Source organism: Colias croceus, chromosome 14, assembly GCF_905220415.1.
Source record: "Colias croceus chromosome 14, ilColCroc2.1".
NCBI classification, from domain to species: Eukaryota; Metazoa; Arthropoda; class Insecta; order Lepidoptera; family Pieridae; genus Colias; species Colias croceus.
Genome location: NC_059550.1, coordinates 8,405,030 through 8,428,913, shown reverse-complemented (window position 1 = coordinate 8,428,913; position 23,884 = coordinate 8,405,030). Strand labels below are relative to the sequence as shown.

The following is a 23,884-nucleotide window of genomic DNA, read 5'->3' as shown; positions in this document are numbered from 1 at the left end:
GTCTTCACATACAGACAGACAGACAGACAGACAGACAGACAGACAGACAGACAAAAATTTTTTTAATCACATATTTGGGTTTGGTATCGATCCAGTAACACCCCCCTGCTATTTATTTTTTCAATATTTTCAATGTACAGAATTGACCCTTCTACAGATTTATTATATGTATAGATAACTTTTTTAATTCTATAAAGAATTAATGAAATATAGAAATTTTGTAATGAAAGAGCACATTTTGTGAGTATTATTTGTTTACACTTGCATACAAACGGAAAATATCTTAATAATATTATCGCCATTATGATCACTTCTTATCATAATTTATTACAAACGTATTAAAAAGTTCAATAATTTTAATTTATTCACAAGATAGAACAATGATTTATAAAACCCACAATCCACATCTTTCAAATCGCATGAAAATTCGACCCATATATCCATCAGATAGTTAAATCCAATACCAAACCTATCTCCAAGATTTATATTCATCATCTGGTCACGTATTTTGACTGCTCACTTTCAATTTCAAACCTGCCGAGATTGGGCCCATAAATGGATATAATTTGGGGAATTCGTGTCCATTTTTATGTAATATTTGACGATTTGCCGGTGACCTACATTCTGGGTATCTTTAGTCGAAGTTTTACGGCCGTTTGCAAAAGCTGCGATGAAATGTGAAAGCTTTACGGTATTTTCAAGGAATCTTTACGTTTTGATGTACGGTAGTATGGTAATTGTACGCAGAATTTAGGTGATTCGATTTGTGTGTATAAATTTATGAGTTATTACCTACTACTTGTATTAAAAGCATCTTATATGATATTATTATGACCATGAAATTCACGATTTTTCCCAAAATTTCCTAGTAGGAAAAATTATGCGAGTATTATGAAGGAAGTAAACAGTGCGTTAAAAAATTCAATGCTCTTGCCCAATATCTATGTACCTACCTACTTATCCTGAATTTTGCAACCTTTTAATAAAACGTAATTTTCGTTGCGTATATTTAATGTATTTTTGTAATTTTCATTGGCTGTTTAATAAGTAACTAGTAAATAATCGATTTATTTTTTCATTTTTAGACCACATAATGCGCTTCGCGATAACAACCGATTCGCCTGCTAAAGTGAAGCCAGAAAATGGAGAGGTTAAAGATAATAATGGGAGCGTCATTCAGACACCCACCAAAATTGAAATGTAATAATTTTCTAAGCTTATAAAGCTGGATAAGCTCTCTTTAATTTGCTCGTTTTGTAACGTTTCAAATTTTATAAAAAAAATACTAAACTTTAAATTAATTTTTAATCTGTAGTCTGTCATAAACCTATTACAAAGTAAGCACGGCTTTTTTGTTACCTTTCATATTTACTATAATAAGTGATTATTTGGTAAGCGATTAAATTATATTTTAGTTTTAAAATATCTTGTATGTAATAGAAGTTTAGACTAGTAGTTGTATTTATGGATAATTATATTGTCATTTATGTAGTTTAGACTCTAAATAGATCGCTTTTAGCTATGAAAAATTAGCAATTATACTAAGAAGTGGACTATTTTCTGTTAAATAAAATAAATTATTGTACTTATCACGTAGGATTTCTTTGGTCAATATGACAAAAATAATCTCAGCTGTTTTTTATTAAGTTTTATAAAAATATTATATTTCATTCATAAGGTATTTTCAACATGGAAGTGATAATTTATATTTCGTTTATTATTATAATATAAATGTTGTATGTTATTTTCTATAATTAATAAATGACATTTTTCTTTATTTCTCTTTTATTGCTAACCTTTTTTTTACGTAGATAGGTCGACGTTCGACCCCAGTCCCACCTGATGGAAAGTGTTGACGAGATCTAAGGTGGTAAAACACGTCCGCCTAGAAAGTGGCTGTTAATTCGTCTCATCAATTTGTGTTACCTCATGCCTAAATAAATAAAAATAATATAATTATAGCTCTGGTATTAAACACTAGCTGTGCCCCGCGGTTTCACCCGAAGGCTCCACTCCTGTTGGTCTTAGCGTGATAATATTATATAGCCTTCATCACTCGTGGATAATGTAGCTTTCGAATGGTGAAAGATTTTTTAAAATCGGTCCAGTAGTTGATGAGCCCATTCATTACAAACAAACAAAGTTTTCCTTTTTATAATATTAGTGTAGACTAATTATTATATCTATAGTCAATATCTAATCCATGAATTTCAAGACTTGTTAACTATTTTTCGCAATTCCATATTGTGTCTTAAAAGCAGGAGAAGTAAAAGACACATATTCTTCTCAAATTTTATTTATCTTAATTTAAATATATTTACATGTCAGGCGTAACACTAAAAACTTACATATCACATTTTATTGTACTTAACAATCTCAAAAAGCCAGTGTCCACAGAGAATATAATACTTAGGGATGATTTTTCAATCCTTGGTTAAAACTTAATCGTTGAATAACGTATTAAACTACCATTTCAAAAATGTATTCTAATTACTTGCATTTGACAGTTTACAGCTGACATTTTAATATTATCGTGTAACACTTTATTGGACGGATAAGTTTTAACTGAGGATTGAAAAATCAGCCCTAAAATAAATATTTTTTTTATTTAGTCCTTATATATGTTAGAGTAAGTAGCAATACAGAATATATATTTGTACATCATTATAGTGAAACGATTCAAATCAAACTGTCTATAAGAAAATCAAAAAATGAAATAACATTATTGAAAACTGGCCTACGTTCCACAACGAGAGCTTTTCATACAGTATGTTCAGAATCTTAAAATTCATGAGTTTGCCTTTTGTTTAGATAAAAATGGTGAAATTTATAGCTTTCAAGATCATCATCATTTAGAGAGTCTAGTTATAAAATTAAAAGTGATTTTCGACTTTGAAAATACAGTAACTAATGTGGACGCAGCTTTGTGGTAACTAAAATTAATTAATTGACCGTGAATCACAAATTTTTCTTCGTTATCGAGTGGTCTATTAACTTCTTGGACCGTTTCACTAAATCGCTCGATTTGTCAATCAACTGATCCATACGCTTGCTCTGCACGTAGTCGACCAATTTTTTGAAACCCGACCGTAATACATACACTACAAGCACCGACACACAGATGAATAAAACAAAAAATGCTAAAGCAACATCGATCATGTAATATTGGAAAATGTTCAGATCTTTCGCGGGCGACAGCAGATGATATGCGCCCTTGTGCCTTATTACGTATTCAGTCCAATAAATGGCTCTCTCCAGCGGCGATTCCTTTTGGTCCCTGAGCAATATCTGTCGCTTTTTAACTTGCGTTCTATATCTTGGTTCGTTGATCACTTCTTTGATGGCTTCGTACAGTTTATCAGCTGTTAGATATTGAAGGTCTAGTTTTTTAGCGTAGCCGTCGACTTCTGCTTTGGCTGCGTTGGAATCGTGGTCGCAGAAGACTGGCATGCTCACTATGGGCACTCCGTGATACACTGTCTCGAACATGCTTAGTAGTCCACCGTGTGTCACGAATGCCTTTATTTTTGGATGACCTGAAAAATAAATAGTAATTATGAATTGATATAAAAGATAATCTAAAACCATTATTTATCTCTATAGAATTTATAAAATTATACACATGCTTTTACTCATTATTATGTTGTCTTCTCTAATGTAAAATTTCTTGGGCCCTATGGCCTTGGTTAGGTTAAGTAAATTTGCATATTTATAACATGTTCTGATGTGAGATAAAGATATTATCACTATGGTCTTGTTGGCGTTATAATAATGTGAGTCTAACCTCTTTATATTTCTTTGATGATCCTTATGAAATAAAATGTTTTGAAAAGAACGACTAAAATGTATGTAGGATAGAGGAAACTGCATCTATCCTATAAAAACTACTTTCCACAGGCAATAATAATAATTTTGAACATAACAACTGCTCATTGATATGCTAGTAGAGATATTAGTTGTACTAGTAGAGATTGTAATTTTATCACAGCTTACCAAGCAAATCCTGCTGAGGCAGCCACTTATAAAGCCGCACATTAGACGGTATATCAGTCAAATTCTGTTCCGCATCCTGTTTCCACAGCACCCTTTGAGGAAGTCTTCCAAGAGCCTGAACGATCAGTCTATGTGCTGTAAGCGGCATATTGTCCGTACGAACTGACGAACCCATGGACACGTAGACGAAACCTGCTTCACCTGCTCCGGTGATCCAGTCTTCTAAATCCTGGAATATTCGAGAAGCTATTGAGTCTTTTAGACCGTGATAGGAACGTCATATAAATTAAGATGGTAATAAAGCTCTGGAATATCTTCACGTGGTTGAGTTGTTATTAGGGTTGGAATTTAAAACAGTGGTTTTATTTTTCGTTGTCTTTTCTTACTAACGGGTTTTGGACAGCAAGAAGGTTATTTAAACTTTCAGAATAATGAAATCTCCAGACTATCTTCTGTTTAAGTCTTGTTAAATTCTGGTTAAGTCGTTATTAGGATTCGAAAAAAGTGTTAATATTCCTTGAATTATGTCTTACTGTTCAGTTTAAGTTTTAGTTAGTTCGTAGTCGATACAGTTCCTAGAACGTGTTGTTTTTTTCCCAATCCAATCTAAGTTTACCTCTTCTTTCGTAGAATGTTCTCGAATACAAACAAGTTACAATTTTTACATTTTTATTTATTTAAATAAACATGTATAAATAATAAATTTATAGAAAAATAAAACAGAACTCGAGATAAATTTTATATGAGGGCCGCACTAAGCACTATAACTTAAAAATATACAAACAACCTCTTAGTCAAAATAAATTTTGTTTGAACTTCTTAAAAGGTATGAACATAATAATGAAATGTGTAACAAACCTTACCGCATTCAATTTCTTTGGCTCCCTGCAATGTATACAAGCGACTTCGGCCACATTGGGCAAATATGGCCTTGGATAGGACACAGAGTAATGTCCGTTCTGCAGAATGAAGCTGACATTTTTCCCCATATCGTAAACATGAGGCATTTGCTGGCCAAAATGTTTTCTTAAAACGCCTTGCAGGATCGTTACGCTTACAGCGTGTCCAGCATAGGCACCGATATGCCAAAATGCATTTAATGTCCGGTCAATAAAGTTCATATTGTCTGTGAAGGATTTTGCGAAGATTGGTGTGACAGAAAATGGTGCTGGACTGCCAGAAATGCTGGTTGGTCCAGAGTAGAAGCCAACAGTGTTTATGTACATGAAAGGGACTTTCTGCTTGTACACTAGGCCTAAAGCGCATTCGGGGTACGCTCCGTCGAGTATAATGAGATCGTACTTCCTCCCTGATTTGAGGAGTGATTTTGTTTGGTAATCATTTAGGAAAGCGTCGCAAGCCTGAAATCAATATTATTAAAAATAACTTGTAAATGGTATTACTAGCTGGCGTTGTAGCATATATTTATATATTTTTGTGTATTTTTTCTGATATTTTTGAAGATTTTTTACAAAATGATCAAAATGACTATTCCTCAAAAAAAAAACACACGATTTAATTTTCATCCAATAATTTTTTAATTACTTACTAATATGTAATACCTACCTCATAACCAAACCGTATGATATCCTTATACGGAAGCGGTTCCTCCCCCCTCATCTTGGCTCCCACCAGGTCCAACGCCATGTATCCCCTGATGAAGGACACCAAGCCAGCTGGAGCGATCTCCTCTAAACCCTCGAGGTGGAAGTCCGGTGGAAACGCACTGATTAACGTTATGTTGTGGCCTCTGAAATTTAACAACTGCAGGATAAGCTCTGTTTGAATATAGTCTGTAAACGTATGTGTTTTGTTATGAATTATGATGATTTGATTTATGAAGTAAACTTTTCAAGTTCAACGATATTGATTTTCTTTTAAAGAATAGACATAATTAATTAGGTAGATTTATAAAATACTTTAATGCTATAAAAAAATGAAATTTTCTACAATAACTGCAATTGCTAGATTTCTGGATGCACATTATTTTCTTTAGAATTCTCAACTCTTTACTTTATACAAATAATTAAATTTAAAGTCACCTTCTAATTAGCCCTCTGGCAAGCTCCCAAAAAGGTATTTTGTGAGACTTTGTACCGCCCATTGTTACCATAAGAATGTCGCTGCCACAGACCGACGCAGCCAGCAAAATCGGCAAACAAAATATAGGCCATCGCGACCCCTGAAAAAAAATAAACCAATGTCAAAATTTTGGCGGCATTTTTTTTCTTCTTTTTTGACAGCACTATGACAAGTTATTTTTTTTTGCTATAATATCGAGATGCTGTTACTGTATGTCACTTACATTCTTCATTAGGTAATAAAACAAAATAATATTAAAAACGATTCATAATTAAAGAACATTACTGCGGCAGTCGTTAAAAGGAGAATTAAGAAAAATACGATAAAGAAGGTGTTTTTAAGCTTAAAACGTTATGATTACGAGTTTTTTTTTTTAATTAACATTGTACCTACTACGAATTACGTCATGACGTCATTTATAAACAAAAATACAGTAAATTAAAAAAGTAGACAGTTTGTACCTATATTAAAATAAAATAAAAGCTTCCATTGTATAACATGTTATATTCAAGTATCAAAAACCTCTAACTTCACTTTTTCATTTCTACTGACTTGAAATTTCTATCTATTAATTAAATATTCTTAAGTTTCCCAAGGGAGCAACATAAAAAGTGACGCCTACAAAAAAGGTGAGGCAAAAAGGCATCCATAAAGCTCTTTACATCTTTATACCCTGCTAACGAGCATGTAAATTAGCAAGAACGACAAACATAGATTTCTTATGAAAACCGCGATTCAAGTTTTTAGTGAACGAAATAATAATACATTTTGAAATTATATTCATTTGTATTTTGCCTCAAGTCGAGTATTATAATTGAAATAAGTATTTAGAATATTATAATACTTTACACAAAATACAAATATATACGTGGCTTAGGTAGGTAGTTATAAGTGCTTTTTTATTTAGATTTCCATGAAACTCTTTAAAAAATTAGTATTGGAAGATAATAATATTAAGTCTTTAATTTATAACAATATTAGCATAGACGAAACGACAGAAATAAATCAAATACATTATATAAAGCCCTAATTTTAATCTCAAACGTTAATTGCCCCTTAGGAAGTCAGACCTCTTCACAGTCATAAATTATTTCCTAAGATCCTAATTCAACATTACCGCAAAATAAGGGAAAAATCCAAGCAAAAGCAGTCCATAGTCTTGACCCAGGCTTCCTATAATATGGTAATTTTTCTCAATTCCTAAGACGTGTTTACGGTTAGTCCCAGGGTTACAAATGTTCCGTAAAAATGTCCCATTTACACGATAAGTGAATGATAAATGACTTACAGGGAAGTGTCAAGTCAGTTAAGTGAAGAGGATAAATATATTAACTTTATTTGGGAACAAATAAGACTATTCATCACTATGACACTATATAGTGGAATAACAACAACTATGCTAAACAGATTAACACGTTTAGAAATTGGTAAACAATTTTATTTGGGAATATCTGTTCTGGATTATACGAGTTATCCCATAGAGCTTTAGTACTGAGAGTTTCTGAAAACAGTTTCCCCCCAGAGCAATAGCATTCCTCCCAGTAAATAGTTACTTATAGATTAATTAGTTCTAGTTCCATAATGCAATAATCATAGGAAAAGTTCGTGGGATCTAATTAATCCAGTCTGATACAGAGGAAGACAAAAGGAAATCATTTAATAATTAATATAAGTGAATAAAAGCTCAACTTCAGTTCAAAGATTGTAACTCAGATATGCAACAGTTATAAAACATTTTATTTTCTAGATTTTAAAGAATATAGTTTTAAGGGACAGTCTTATATAAAAACAGTTTTTGATGTCAATTCCTGCTCTATCCCTTTATAAGTAATGACTCATTTTTATTCAGAAAATTAAACTACAGCTTGAAACATATACATTATTACTACACTTACTTCGCTATGCCAATACTACTTTACTCCTATGCCAATTATTTACGTAATATTCAGAACTAAAAGTTGTGTCTGCTGATTAACTTACCATGGTTCGTAACCTTAACAAGAACGACACTTCCTTGAACTTTCGAAAATTAATATTTATGGCAGTAATTATTCAAGCAATAATATAATATAAAACTTTTTCTTAACAATATGTAACGATTAACTGTAAACTGAAAGTTTTTATATACATATTTGTACATCGTAATTCGTAACGTCAATAATAATTATGATTTCTTTTCTGTGATATCGTTAGAAATTTATTTAGTACAATTATCATAAACCAAATTCATTCCAAATCCGATTTCGTTCGTCTCGTTAATACTCGAACTAAGGTTATATTTTATATTTAAATAATAAAAGTTATTGGATGTGAAAAGCAATTTAAAACGAAGAAAAGGCGGTCCCTGCGGGTTGCTCGAGGTGATTGCGTCGTGTATGTTTGTTTATTCAATTACTTTATGTTTTATATTAGAAAAAGAGCGTTTGTGCTGAGCACACGTGTCAGAAGTGAAACTTTTTTGGCAAGATTCAAAGATACCTTAAGTGCTCTATGACGTGACGATATTGCTATGACGCGACCTTAATTAATTAAAGAAATTTTACTCTCTACGCGCCTGTGTTTATTTATCTGATTTTTTTTCATCAATACGCTAAAAATAGAAAGATAATTGACAGTACATTTTCAATTAGGTAATTCTAATATTAATTATCTTCTTTTATCCTTATAAACATCGATACGGAATTATGAAAACACCCTGTTTAATTTAATCTTTGATTAAAGTGTTGTAAGATACAATCAATCGTTTTTATTTTATAAATGGGGCATTTCACGCGAAGTGGATACAGATTTCAGGGTCAGGTTTCAGATTTCGGTTATATTTTAGTATGTTACACCTGTACATATTATATCCTCGGTATGTATACGAAAAAATTTTGCATTTATAGAAGCTTAGTTTTCAAAATGCAGGTCTTTGAATATGTCAGTAAGCGCGAGGTATGGGCGACTTCGAATGTAATAATTACCTATCCTATCAGATATAAGAAGAGTATTTTTTTAATAAATTGATGACTGAATAATATACCCCATTAAATAAACTTTTTATCTTCATATTTCGAATTTCGAATTTATATGTGAAATGCCCCAAATATCAATAGTAAATCATTTACTGTTTTACAAAAAATATTAAAAGAAAATTAATTACGATTTATTACGTAAACAAATGCGATTTATTTCTAATTCTAGATTCTAGAATTATCTGTGGACCTCAAATGTCAAACACGGCACAGACCTATAATTTTATAATCTGGGGTAATGATGTGAGAATTATTCTGCGTCTGTGCGGCTAAACGTCACCAAGGTCAACGTAATCAAAAGTTATGGTGTGTTTTGGCGGCAAAATGCCAAGTGATGACTGATTGATTTGCTCAGCGTTTTATTTGTATTGTGTGATTGTTTTATTGGTATTTTGTTGTATTAGATATTTTTTAATGTCTTTAGACTAATTTGTGTTATTTTAATTAAAAATAATTCGTTTATTTTTTTTGCAAAAAATGCCTTTAAAAATGTTTCCCTGTTGCATAAAAATATTTTAAGTATACTAACATACAAAATCTACGCAATTCTATTGTTTTAGCATCAATCAAGTTTATTCAGTGCCGTGGGAATGAAAACCATTACTGACCTTCATTGTTCTATAAATGTTTTTATTTGAGCCTATCAAAATAGCATGTAAAATTATGCGCGTTTGATAAAAATGCTTCCATTTTTCTTCACTTTTTTATTCACTTCGATGGTTAGGGCAAAAAAAAAGAATCGAAATTTTTATTTATTTACGATTACTAGAAACGAACGTTAAAATAATTTGTTAAATTTTGGGTTTATGTTCTGTAGAAGTATCTGAATTTTTCTGATGATTTATTACTGGTGGAGAAATGGCTTTTTTAACGTTTGTACAATAATATTATAACGTAATAGGTAGTAACCGAACCTTTGTTTTCGAAGAACAATCGATTTTATAGTTTTACGAAAAGCCAAGTCAAATCTAGAATATCTAATGTTCGAAGTTGAGTTAATTAATTTAGATTTTACAGAATTAGCGTAATATTACGATGAAATGTAAAATTTAAACCGTATATAAATATCTAAGTCTCATGAAGCTTATATGCCTGTAGTCAAAAAATTATGATAATAATAATAAAACCTTAGAGCAAGACAATTCAATAAAATTATATACTTCATACAGTTTAAGTATTATTATAAGGTCTTGGAAAGTTGCTAACCCCGGTTTAAGGGTTATAAAGTGAATAACATACGGAATCACCTTATTTTGGATATTGTTGATAACCTTGTATAGTGTAAGAGACAGTGACATTTTACAGAGGCCTTATTTAATTATTTGCACGTGACATAAAATTTACAATGACATTTATTTATATTTTACAGAAATATAATGCAACGTATAAAGGTGCCTTTTTGCATTCAATTGCATTCGATGCTTATACTTTCAACTACTTCGTTTCCATTTTTTTTTGAAGTGAAACTTCTCTATCGGGGTTGGAAAAAAATTTAGTGTAACATTTTTTCGTTACGCGTGACATTTTTCCGTTACGCGCTATCTTTTTCTTATCCCTACCACGCGTGATTCGACGTATTACGGTAAAGTTGCATATAGTAAATTATTTATTCAAAAATAAAGTCATAAAGAAGTTTCACTTCTTACGTGTGTACACTAGTACACGCACACATTTTTTTATATATTTTTTTTGTTTTCTAAGCACATAGCTAATATAAGTACCTAAACATAGGCTCAAATACGTCGTATACAAATTGAGATTTTCGCGTCTTTCAATTATTTATCATTGAATATAAAACGTACCATTATTTATTTACCTATAATATGTACAGAGAGAGAGATAATAGTGAAGAATACATAGGTATTAGCCATTAGGTATTGTTCCAAGCAAACGATGTCACAGGACGAAACATAAACGAAATTCAGATTAATCTACCTACGAGATTAAATAAACACGTGAGAGTAATCAAATTAGAGACTCAGTGATTATTTGGACGAAACGAAAAGCACTAAGACTATAATAAAATTATGAAACCTAGATCGTCTGTTTTTTCATTTCGAATTCTAAATTAATTTTCCAGCGAATTTATTTCTCTTGGGGTCAGATTAATGACCCACAATTCCATGTTCATAAATTTTTGATAAACTTACATTTCAATCGACCGACTTGACAAAAAGGAGATCTCAATTAGACTGTATTTTATTTCGTTTGTTATTTTAGAACTTTCGACTGGGTGAACCGATTTTGATGATTCTTTCTTTATTTGAAGGCCAGTGCCATCCGGTTGGTCCAATTTAAATTTGGTTCATATCTGACAATTTTTAGGCGGTTTAGATTTACTTTAAAAACATGTTGTTTAATTATGATACCTGTTTTTTGTTAAAATAAAGATCATCTTTAATCACGTGAAAGTTGGAATTTAGTTTATTTCTTATTATTTATATAACAGTGAAAGCAAAATTTTACCAAATGTTAAATTATTATACCAACTTTTTGCTAGCAACTTAGCTAAAACGACCCAGTTAATTTTGTCGACAGAACCATTAACTAAAAACTATATGTTTATAAGTATTTTAAATGCCCATTATTTAATCCATAGATACTTAATATTATAAATGCGAAAGTAACTCTGTCTGTCTGTCTGTTACTCAATCTCGCCTAAACTACTGAACCAATTTTCATGAAATTTGCTATAGAGATATTTTGATACCCGAGAAAGGACATAGGCTACTTTTTATCCCAGGTAAATGACGCAATCCCGGAAACCCCACGGGAACGGTAACTATGCGGGTTTTTCTTTGACTGCGCGGACGAAGCCGCGGGCGGAAAGCTAGTAAAATATAAACATAAAATGAACTTAAATGAAATAAAAAGCCACATCTTACGCTATAAAGGTAACAAGACATATTGGAGTATAAATGTAATTAGCGAAAAGGTTTATTTTTCACATTCTTTTTCACATTCACAAAAATATATATCCTTGACGCTAGAGTTGTTATTTTCAGATAAAGAATTATAAAGCGTTTAATATCTTGGTTACAAAAACTTGTACAAAGATATAAGAGCGTTTTGTTGGAAACGGTAATTACCTTACATTATCACGATTTGAGTAGCTTCACCTTGTATGCGTGATTATCATTTCTCTCGCTGTACATACTTAATATAATTATTTATTTAACGCCCGCGCCCGCTTTGTCTAAAACCTAATCAATTATATACTAAAACCTTCCCCTTGAATCACTCTATCTATTAAAAAAACCGCATCAAAATCCGTTGCGTAGTTTTAAAAGGGACATAGCTTTTTAAATGATAAGGTTATTTCTATGCAGTTTAACCTGCTTGGTATTTTGTTTTGAAGGAATTCACTCATTTAACTAGAAATAATATTTTTAATACAAAAACACAGACAAAATAAGAAACATGCGCAATCACAACTAATTATTATATTCGAAAATATAAATGACAATGGGCAATCATAGTTCATTGGCATATATAAATACACCAAACTGTCTGCCGGACAATTATAATGCCTCCTCCACACTACTCGCGAAGTTGAACGAGGTTAGACGAATAGAATAATGTAGAGAGGCACTTCGGCTTACTTCGTCCAACTTTACCTCGCCTCGGCCGACTTCCGTTTGTTGTCGGTTTTTGCGTCCGAGTCAAAGGGCACGAAGTTACCTGAAGTTCGTTCTGAATATGAACGTATGCGTTCCTCGCGAAGTTGAACGAGTGTGTAGTGTAGCACCGCGGACTTCAGTCAACTTCGGCCGAGTACTTCGCCGAGGAACTTCGCGAGTAGTGTGGAGGAGGCATAACAATAATTAATATACCTAATTTATATGGAAATTCAAAACGGCTTTTTCAAATACATAATTAGATTAATAAACTATTTAAGCTATTAGTATCACCGTGCAAATAGTTAACTAAAATTAGTACACAATGTATTATAATATGAAACAAAATTTGTTTGCAACAAACTTAAAAACTACCCAAATAGATTTTCTTGTGGTTTTCACCAATAAATAGAAAGATACACTATATACACTACGTATTGCTCTATCTACTTATAGCCTCTCCATAAAATACAGATGCAGTTCTGCACGGTGATTATTTTTAAATGACTTCCCGTCCGTTCGTTTTCTTAGTCATGAGTTATGACGCTAAGAACCACTACAATAGAAGTATCCTATTCACCCCTGTAAAGGACGGATATACACAAATTTAAATAATAATTCAATAATCTTCGCTTGTGTTCTGTTTGTAAACACAATTATCATTTGAATAGACTCGCACAATAGACGACATTATAACCATATTGGGCGGACCACCATAATAATACGAGTATAATAACATAATAATAAATACGTAATACACGTCTTATAGGTATGGCTGTCACGTGTTGAATGAGGAACAATTAATTATTAACGTTCGAATTAATTGAAAATGGAATTTGTGTTTCTTTTTTAATTTTTTTTTTTTGTCAACATTTTTTCGTGCCTGTACTTATCTGCTTCGAGGAAACTTTTATTACGAACTCATAAATTATTATATCAATACCTATTGATACTAATAATATCACTGACCTCAGGTTCTTTTGAGGTCAGTAAATAATATAGATTTGAAATAAAGAGCTTCCATTAAGCACCATAAACGATGCCCAAAACATATCGGAACGAACAATTTATTTATATTTTTATATAAATAGGATATACGAGTAATACATATTTTATCCATAATACTGAGTATATTAGGATTCTAGGCTTAAAATCATTCTCATTAAGCAGTCCTTAGTAAGTAACAGACCCTTGGGCAGGCACTTTTTATAAAAACCTTTCAGGATGATCTCTGGAGTCTTGACTATAAAAATATTAAATATACCACAGTTTACACAATATTGTATACTTAGCAACAAGCTAATCGACAAAATAACATGACTGTGAAGATTCATATTTATCCAAAAGTATTTAGAAGTTATGATTGAATAGTTTATTTATTTAAGGCACAGTAATATTCAAGTGCGTAGGTACTTATTTTTTGGAATGACATGTGAGCAAATGGACCTTTAAAGTATGTATAGAGACACAAAACAATAATAATAAATAATCATTTATTTCCTCAAAAAACTTATATCTAATTTAACAAAAGTACAAGTAAAAATAAACTAAGAGGACTGGTGTCTGCGATAGGCCGTAGCCTGTAGTGCAGATCGCCAGGCACTCCCCAATTCGAACCGCTACAATTTAGCGCAGTAGGTACATTGATTAGAAGATTTACATATTATGTAACATTCAAATAATAAACTATCCAAACTATACTTATGTATATCTAATGACAAGCGAGATGCCCCGGCTTCGCCCGTGATACTTAATCTATAGGTACTAATATTATAAAGCTAAAGAGTTTGTTTGTTTGTTTGAACGCGATAATCTCAGGAACGAATGGTCCGATTTGAAAAATTATTTCGGTGTTAGATAGCCAATTTAACGAAGAAGGCTATGGCAATAAAAAATAGCAATGCGAGTAAAACCGCGAGGCACAGCTAGTTTCAATAAAGAAAAAATTTAGAAATCGGTCCAGTAGTTCATGAGATAAGTGTATTCACACAAATATACTCTTCAGCTCTATATTATTTAAAAAGTATAGATAAAAAGTTTTATAAAAAGAGGGTGTGTGCCGAGCACAAGTGTCAGAAGTGAAACTTCTTTGGCAAGATTCAATTCAAAGATATCAAAATCATCTCACTCCATGACGTGACGGTCAGGTCAGCGACCTTGAAATTTTACTTTCACCGCGACTAAAGAAGTTTCCGTTCAAAAAACTATTTCATTGTCACATAATACATATTATAATACGTAAAGACATAGAGATACGTATTGTATAGAGTTTGAGTTTGAGTTATTACTCAGTATTTGTAATAAATTGTATGTAGAGCGTATTAGGCGTTATGCGCGATTTTTCGAAATCACATAATATAAAAGCATAACCGACATAATCTGTTACGTTATGTTATATAACCCGATTGTTATTAGGAAAAGATAACATATACGAAGCGTGCCCGTTTACCTTTCATTTCCGACTGTGGTACAATTTATGAGCTTTTTAGTACGAAAATATAATATAATAATAATTAATCTATACTAATATTATAAAGAGTTTATAAAGGTTTGTATGTATGTTTGTTTGTGTAACTAGTCTACTACTGTATTATTGTAGACAATTTCATATGAACAATTTTTTTAATTATAAATATTAAAATATATAAAAAAACAAACACAAAATATGTAAATTAATGAGTGTTTTTTATTCTAATATCTCGATTCCTGATCAAAGCTAGACAATAATTTGTGATCCAGAATATCAAAACTTGTCAGTGATGAATGGTAACATTACATTTTTAATAACGCTTACGACAAATAGGAAACCCAATACCTATTAATTAATCTAATATATAAAAATCAATGCCACTTTTCGTTGTAATTCCATAACTCGAGAACGGCTGAACCGATTTCGATAATTCTTTTTTTATTATATTCCTTGAAGTACGAGGATGGTTCTTATGTAGAGAAAACGTTAATATGTACCACGGGCGAAGCCGGGGCGGACCGCTAGTTAAATATAATGCAGACTATTTTTACCATAGAAACTCTATGTATCTACGTTTACAAATAAATTGACCAAATCTTCAGCTATAATGAAATCCATTCTAACTTTGTTCTGTAAAGTCAGTTAAAACGCTTCAGTCTGTATTTTATACTGTTTTCTACAAATTAAGGTTATAAGTACGATGTCCGAAGCTAACCGGTTAGATATAATATTATGATCTTTGCTTGGAAATACCTGGTTCTGAATACATATTTGATAACAAAGTACATTGACTTTAAGTACACTATGATAGATATAATAATAATAATAATAAGGGCGTAGTGATGTGACGACCCCATCGCCCATGGTTGGAATATCTGTTGTCTACGTGACAATAGATATTCCACCCGTGCAATCAGTCAACCCGCAGGACACCTTGTGGCGGGGTGTCGGGGAGTAGCGACCCCGCGGGAACCGAGTGCTCCCGGGGGAGGCCCCTGTCTTCATCTCCGGCTTGCCTTCACCGGCCGGTCGGAGTGAAGCCTGACGAGGACAGGACCCCCACCTCTGGCTTGCCTTAACCGGCCGGCCAGAGTGGAGTCGCGAGAGCTTTTAGCTCGAAGGGTGGATGCGAAGCGTAAGTGGCGAGTGGGCACGTGATGCTGGACCCTCAGGGAGCGCGTGATCGTCGTTTAAAGTCCAGGGACGCCTCTCCACCCTTAGCTGCTCACGACATGTTGCCCTCTTGTTGCTAAGTTACAGCGACTTTTTAGAGGGCCCATCTGTGAGAGGGCGAGTCACCGTCTGCCAATATATTTTTACAAACTTTGTTGTAGAAAGGCAGACGCCATAGTTCCTATAGATCCAGTAACCTGTCCACATAGCACCCCTTCCATAGTCCAGTCATTTATTTCCATTTGCTGTAATAGTCCTACATCGGCCGCGGACTGCCCAGGGCTGTATCTCTATATAGTGCAGTCATGGGCAGGCTGCGGCTGGTGTCCCATAACACATTAAAACTCTCAAAAGGGCCTCTGCGTGTTGGATCCGTATCCCCACGTAAGCCTTCCAAAAGACCGGGTACCGTCCTTCTGGTGGTACCCGAGTATTATGGAGATGAGAAACATAATAATAATTTAATAATTTATTTATTAATAGAACAACATAGGTCCACTTGTTAGTAATTTCTTAATTACTATGTTAGTACATTACATTAATTATTTAAATATTATCATTTCATACATAAAAATATGCCTTTTTTGGATTTTGAATATGTTTTGTCAAAAGATATGATTCATTTTTTCCGATATATTTTAAGGATTTAACTTCGTTTTCTCAGTTAGCTTCGCATAAAGCTTTATAATAAAATATGAGACTTGACTATGAGAGAATGTTTTGTTTGTTTAAACGCGCTAATCTCAGGAACTAGTCCGATATGAAAAATTATTTCGGGGTTAGATAGCCCATTTATCGAGGAAGGTTAATACATAATATATATAATATCATCACGCTAATACCAACAGGAGCGGAGCACTGCGGTTAAACTGCAGGGCACAGCTAGTGTGCAAATAAAATAAATATTAAATCTCTCACGCGTCCTACTATAAAATACAGATTTAGTTACGCGCAAATAACGTGCGTAGGACGTGCGAAGGTGGAACTGTGATTCCCCATGAATCCTTGATATATTCACACACTATTAACTGATTTAAGAATTTCTACTCATTTCATTAAAGGTAAAGTCAGGGTTATATTGCTATAATGACCCTTAAAATCCGCAATGAGCCATGATACTTGACACAATTCACAAAGAATGCAGTAATTATGTTGATTACGCGCCAAAAACCTTCGAGGCGGGAAAAAGAATTTTTTAAATACATGTGGTAATCAGGAAGATAATCATTGAGTAATAATTAAGGATATAATTTCATACTTATTTAAATATAAATATAAAAATGAATGGTCGGCTGGAGGGATATATGTTCTTAGTCAAGAAAGCCAAAACTCCTGAGGTGATATTGATGAAACTTTGCAGTTTTGTAACTTGTGTAACCATATGTTAAAGTGGGAGTCGAGCATGCTTCGGCACGAATTGGGCCACGCTCGCACCGGGGAAGGTACCACAACCTCACCGAATATCGGCGCCATAGTGACAGTTTACTGTCGCGTTCCGTACGGTGAGTGAGGGGTCCGGAGGCCCACATCCCTTCCCATCCCCTACCCATGTTCTCCTTCCCTATCCTCATTCCCTCCCATCCTCGCCCCTTCTACCTAAATCCTTCCAATTCCCTTTGAGGATAGCAACCACTTCCCAGTGGAGTGGATGCTTATGGGCGGCGTGTATCGCTTAACACCAGGCGACGCGTCTGCTCGTTTGCTATCCTATAGCATAAAAAAAAACCATACTAAAAATACGCTATGTTATTTTGTCTCTGGTTTCGTTTTCTGAATGAAATGTTAAACCCTCTTTCAACAAAAAAATTTACTACAATAAAAGAGAGCCTTTATTTCCTTCATTATCACAACAAATACTTTTTGATATTTTAATTTAACTACTTCTAGATATAAAGGTTTATTAAAAAAAATCTGCTTACAGTATTAATGCCAAAGAATACATTTTAAACCCATTCATTCACCTATTCCCTAATCATACCCAGGTATGGTCTCTGACAATTAAGCCTGAAGCTATATTTTTATGACAAAATTATAAAACATTTAATTTTCTTTACTATATTTTCCTCTTTTAGTCACAAACACACGAGCTGTTTGTAATTGTATTAAATTAAATGAACATTTACTTGAGTTGTCCTTTGAGCCAAAATATTAAAAAAACAATTAGACAAATGAAAACACATAACATACTGTCTACTTATTCGCTGAGAGTTAAAATATCGAAAGAATATACATACTCCTAAATCAAATCACAATTAATACTTACATACTTATACTAACTATTTTTTTGTTGTGAATAGGAAAGCGCTTGATCACAATCTATGTGTCTAAGGGCGTATTCAGAAAGAAAGCTGAAAACTTATAAACGCTTATCGGCGCTTGTCAGCGCTGGTTTGTTCTACACAAAGGAAGCAGGTTGAAGCAGACCAAGACACATTTTATATGGCAGCGCCCAGCGCTGACCAGCACGTGTTGAAGCTTTCCATTCAGATCTTATCGGCGCGTGTTCGTATATTTTCCTGCGCGGGTTACCAGCGCTGACAAGCGCCGGCAAGCGCCTTATAAATTTCCAGCTTTCTTTCTGAATACGGTCTAAGATGGAACACGCTTCCCCTGTCCACTACGCTTGAAAATATGAATCATATTATATTATTATCTGTGATATTATCTGTACCTATAGATAAACTAATTCATTTCCTCAAAGCGATATTAATCCGGAACAAATATTTGACTTCCACAAACTTTTGCTATTCTAGTGATGTGATGTTCACGTTATTCAAATTATCTGTGAATATTCAATATTTGATTATTCTAGCGTGAGTGACACCACGTGAATGTAGGAGGTAATGACTTCATACGTTCATTAAAATTATATTAAAACTTGTTGTACGAATTTGAATAAATGTAGAACAAAGATAGCATCAAGCAATTTATATAAAAAATAAAAGCTATTCACTTTTCCCTAACAACCTAATTTTGATTGAAATTTAAAAAAATAGCCAGTTACATGAATTTCATAATGCAGCAATACGTAAATTTGCTATTTTTTGTAAAAATCGTAAATTTTCCCACCAAAACAAGAGCTTTAATTCAAAAAATCGGCATTTAACCCGAAGAAGGTATATATCTTCTACTAACTCATTTATAAATACGTAATTTAATACCATTATTCTAAGGATTGTTTATTTTACAATGGAAATTGTTTTCAGGGTTTAATACGCAAATATGTTTATTTTTATGAAGTTGTATTTCATATAACTTTGTAACAATACACCAGTGTTATTCTTCATAGCAAGCCAATGCTGATCTAAAGCTTGGTACTCATTAAGCTTTGATAGTTATTTACTTTTTTCCTTCATATGAATTCAGCTTTAATTCGTAAATGAAAATAGCGTAAATGAAAATTATGGAGAAAAGTTGATTCTATGTATCATGGTATCACTTATTGTAATCAACATTCATCACTACATACATAGTATAAAAAAGCTCGCTTTCTCTGTCCCTATGTCCCTATGTAAGCTTAAATCTTTAAGACTACGCAACGCAATGCAGCTTTTTTTATAGGAAGAGTGATTCAAGAGGAAGGTTTAAGTATATGACTGACCGGTTGGCTTGGTTCGTAGTGACTCTACCTTCCAAGCGTGGGTTCGATTCCCAATCGGGGCAGATATTTGTGTGATGAACATAGATGTTTGTTCTATGTCTGGGTGTTAATTATCTATATGAAATATTTATTTAAAATTATATATGTATGTTTATCAGCCATCTGGTTTCCATAACACAAATGCCGTGTGTGAAAATTGTCCTGAAATATTTATTTATATAATTTATTAGGTTTTAAACAAAACGGGCGAAGTCGCGGGCGGAAAGCTAGTCATAAATAAATTGAACATGTCACTTGAATGTATACCTAGTCAATATGTCTTGACTCTTGAATGTGGGTGATCAGTGTAAGTTTTCAACTGTACGCCGGAAATTATAGCTTGACCACGAATGCCATTGGATAAAAAAATTGTTCTCTGACCCCATAATATGCTAATTGATTACCATCTCTCGTTTTGGGAACGTCAAATTAAAAAGAGGATCTTAGCTCTACCATCTATAATAGGCGATTTTTTACCAGATTTATGAATTGATATTTAACCAAACTGTCGAAGATACATAATTATTAGGTAGATAATATGATTTTGAAATAAATAAAAAAATAACTTTTCCCATTGTATACCAAGCTTTACTGTACTACAATCGTATTATTTTTACACAATTTGAAATTCATAAGAAAAGCAAACACGAGGATTGATGTTAAGGAAACAAATTACAATAAATATGAAATGTTTATTTACATTTTAGCCGTTGGAGAAAGCGTGAAACGATAATCTGTTTATTTTATTACCATAATATAGTATTATTATTTGTAAACATAAAATAAGACTTCCCTGAAATATATTTTGTCGGACAAAAACGAATCAACTGCTTTGAATTTAATATAAAAGCACTTTAGAACTGGATATTTATCGGTTCCATTGTTAATTATGTTATGAATATAATTTTATTTAGGACAGTTATCTATTTTTCTTCTTTCAAGAAATCATCAGGATTTTTATCAGAAACATCTTTTCTTTTTTTAACCACAACAAAATGATCAATTCTTTTGTATTCCGTTGGCGACTGTCAGCCAGAAGTAAATTTGAGCGCTTAACGATCCACGCTACATAATTTGCAACATACGTTATTAGGCTGTTTATAAATGGGGCGTTTGTGAACTTTTATTGTATATTTCATAAGCCTTAGAAACTATGCCTTGTTTATCGTCCAATTATCAACTTGGTGTCGTTATTTGCAATCGTCAAAAATCTAGAGATGATAATACTTAACTATATCCCTATGTCATATTATAAATGCGAAAGTAACTCTGTCTGTCTGTCTGTCTGTCTGTTACGCTTTCCCGCTTAAACATCTCAACCGATTTTGATGAAATTTGGAACAGACAATCTTTAGACCCTGAGAAAGAACATAGGCTACCTTTTATTGCGAAATATGTACCACGGGCGAAGCCGGGGCGGACCGCTAGTAAGTTATAATTTACCTTATGAATAACTCTTCAAAGTTATCTATGATAATTTTTATACAAATATCCGTAATACGGATTTTCTTGAAGTTCTCATTACGCATACAGTGCGTTTTAAGCCTACAATTACTATTTTTACTTTACTAAACTCTACTATTTCAGTAGATCAAGTTCATAGTGTCTTTTAAAGCTTACTGTTTTATACTTACGTTGCTTAAATAGCACATAAGCAACAACATGAAAAATGAGTTATGAATTTTCATTCAAAAAACACAAACACAATACACTTGTAAAAAGTTTCATTTTCATTACACAATTTTAAAATTGGAGTGAATTATGTTTTTAAGCTATTGCTTAACTTCTATCGCGGGCCTTGAGCGCGGGGACCGAATCGAGAAATTCCGTAACGAAAAAACCTCACGCTTCTCACTCCGACTGGCGGAGGTGTGGCTTGAAGGCATGCTATGCAATAAGCTTTACCGCGGCAGTCCCCGAGTGACACACGTATTTTTTTTATTCTCAAAGCAAATTAAACTAAACGTATCGTACATAAACAGCCTAACCATTGTTTGAAACACGACCATGACCGTCTAGATAGTGAGAGTAATTACAGCACAGAACACTTTCCCTGCTTTATTGAAATCGAGCAAAATTACACCTTAACTTCAAAAGCAGAAGTCATAAAATACGTCACAGTAACATTACATAAAAGCTTTCATAAAGCACTGAAATTAGATCTAAAGGCTTAACAGGTTTGTGTTTTCTTTAACGTTTTTAAATTTACATATGGAATCAATTTTAATCAAAATAGTTATGTCATACTTAATTGACATTTATGAATATTTCTTGCATACAAAACGTGTTCAGGCATTTGTTTAGTAGGTATTTGTTAATAACAATTCTCGCTAGCATTAAAATCAGTCGTAAATTTTAATTGTTAATTTAATATTGAATGCATCATAATTCATTCCTCATAAGATATTAGCATATTTTTACAATTTGCGACATGACTTATTTTTGCCAGTTTTTTGTCTCTTTAGTATCATAGATTAAGCATTGCGCTTTCAATAAAATAGTAATAAAAATCTCTCGGTGAAACAGATCTATATTTTATTCATACATAATATTTCCTCATCCCTCTAGTTTTAATTAATGGAAGCTTGTTATATTTTTATATGAATCAAGATTTGGTCTTAAGAATTATTCTACAAAAATACTTAAAAAGTTATTGTGGTAGAGCGAATGCAAACATCAATAAATAAATCAAATATTTCTTATATTGCAACGAAACATAAAAACTAAGCTGAAATAATATTAATATTATACAACAACAAAAGCATATAATATTATTTTCTAAAGAATATTCATATTCATTACACGCGCACTTTTTCTAGCTCTATGGTTAAACTACGGAAGTGGTGTTACTGGTCACTTAGTCTATGACATTGTGCATATTTTCGTAGACAATATTTTGCCGCCCATTTTTCCGCGTAAAACATTCTATATAGGGGCAAGTAAAGCACCTATTGTTGTCGCATAGTATTGGTTGGATTAATGAGCAATTATCGTTTTATGATAAGGAAATCTGCCATTAAAATTGAAATTGTCCTCTATCAAGGATAAACAAGACGTAGGTATATACACGATATATATTTGTTAATGGTTATACGGAAAAATCATACAAATGATCATATCCAGATTTTAATTATAAGTTATCGAATGCCTCCTTAGAATGCCTCAAACAATCTCTGTTTTTTATTAATTCGCAAATGTATCGCTAATTTAAGTGTGAAAATTTAACAATAGACACGACGACAATATTTACTTCGCATTTAGAATACTAAGTTAAAGAATCTTTTAGCGTGTTCTCATAATATTTGTTTAATCTATTTGGACCTAGGTATATAATTTCCAAAATATTAAGTTTTAAATGTCCGGTTTATTTATTAGTATGATATCACTACAGAGTATATACTAATTGTAATGTCGTTGAACTGTATAAACACACTCCTTATTCTACTAACCTTCTTCAAAACTTTTTAATTTAACTTATGTAAATGAAGCAAATATGAATTTGTTAAATTCTTATGCATATTATTACATCATGATCAAATATTAATTAATTATTCAAATATTTCCACTAAAACTGGCCAAACCTCTTTTCTTTTTTAATTTACATACCATTTTCAGTCCGATGCACAAAAATTGTCACAACACTAATTCACTAGCACTAAATACGTTTAATTCACCAAAAAGTATTCACACCACAGACGAACGAAATAAAACCAATTGCTGCACTTCCTTCGTCACTGCTTTCGTCTGCAAAAAAAAATATGATTTAGTGAAAGTGACAGTCGTTTGTGATGTTTTTACATCGAAACTATTTCGACAGCGTTTTGGCGCCAACTCTTGGCGAATTATTTTTGCAGGTTAAACGCTTTCTAGATGTTAAATGCTCGTTATAATTTAG

General features: G+C 32.5%; 2 protein-coding genes across 2 annotated transcripts in view; one reads left to right on the top strand and one right to left on the bottom strand.

Moving 5' to 3' along the window:
• Positions 1 to 1,314, top strand: part of LOC123697591 (indole-3-acetaldehyde oxidase-like) — a 33,017-nt gene extending 31,703 nt beyond the window's left edge. Inside the window, exon 25 of the mRNA XM_045644133.1 lies at positions 1,086 to 1,314. Within this exon, the coding sequence (XP_045500089.1) occupies positions 1,086 to 1,204 (119 nt within the window). The 3' untranslated portion in view covers positions 1,205 to 1,314. The remainder of the gene's footprint in view (positions 1 to 1,085) is intronic.
• A 966-nt stretch (positions 1,315 to 2,280) lies between these two features.
• LOC123697432 (UDP-glucosyltransferase 2) overlaps positions 2,281 to 23,884 on the bottom strand; it is a 29,781-nt gene continuing 8,177 nt past the window's right edge. Inside the window, exons 2-7 of the mRNA XM_045643950.1 lie at positions 23,596 to 23,733; positions 6,036 to 6,175; positions 5,560 to 5,743; positions 4,857 to 5,354; positions 3,994 to 4,222; positions 2,281 to 3,536 (exon numbers count right to left, since the gene is read on the bottom strand). Coding sequence (XP_045499906.1) covers positions 2,959 to 3,536; positions 3,994 to 4,222; positions 4,857 to 5,354; positions 5,560 to 5,743; positions 6,036 to 6,175; positions 23,596 to 23,598 — 1,632 coding nt within the window. The 5' untranslated portion in view covers positions 23,599 to 23,733 and the 3' untranslated portion in view covers positions 2,281 to 2,958. The remainder of the gene's footprint in view (positions 3,537 to 3,993; positions 4,223 to 4,856; positions 5,355 to 5,559; positions 5,744 to 6,035; positions 6,176 to 23,595; positions 23,734 to 23,884) is intronic.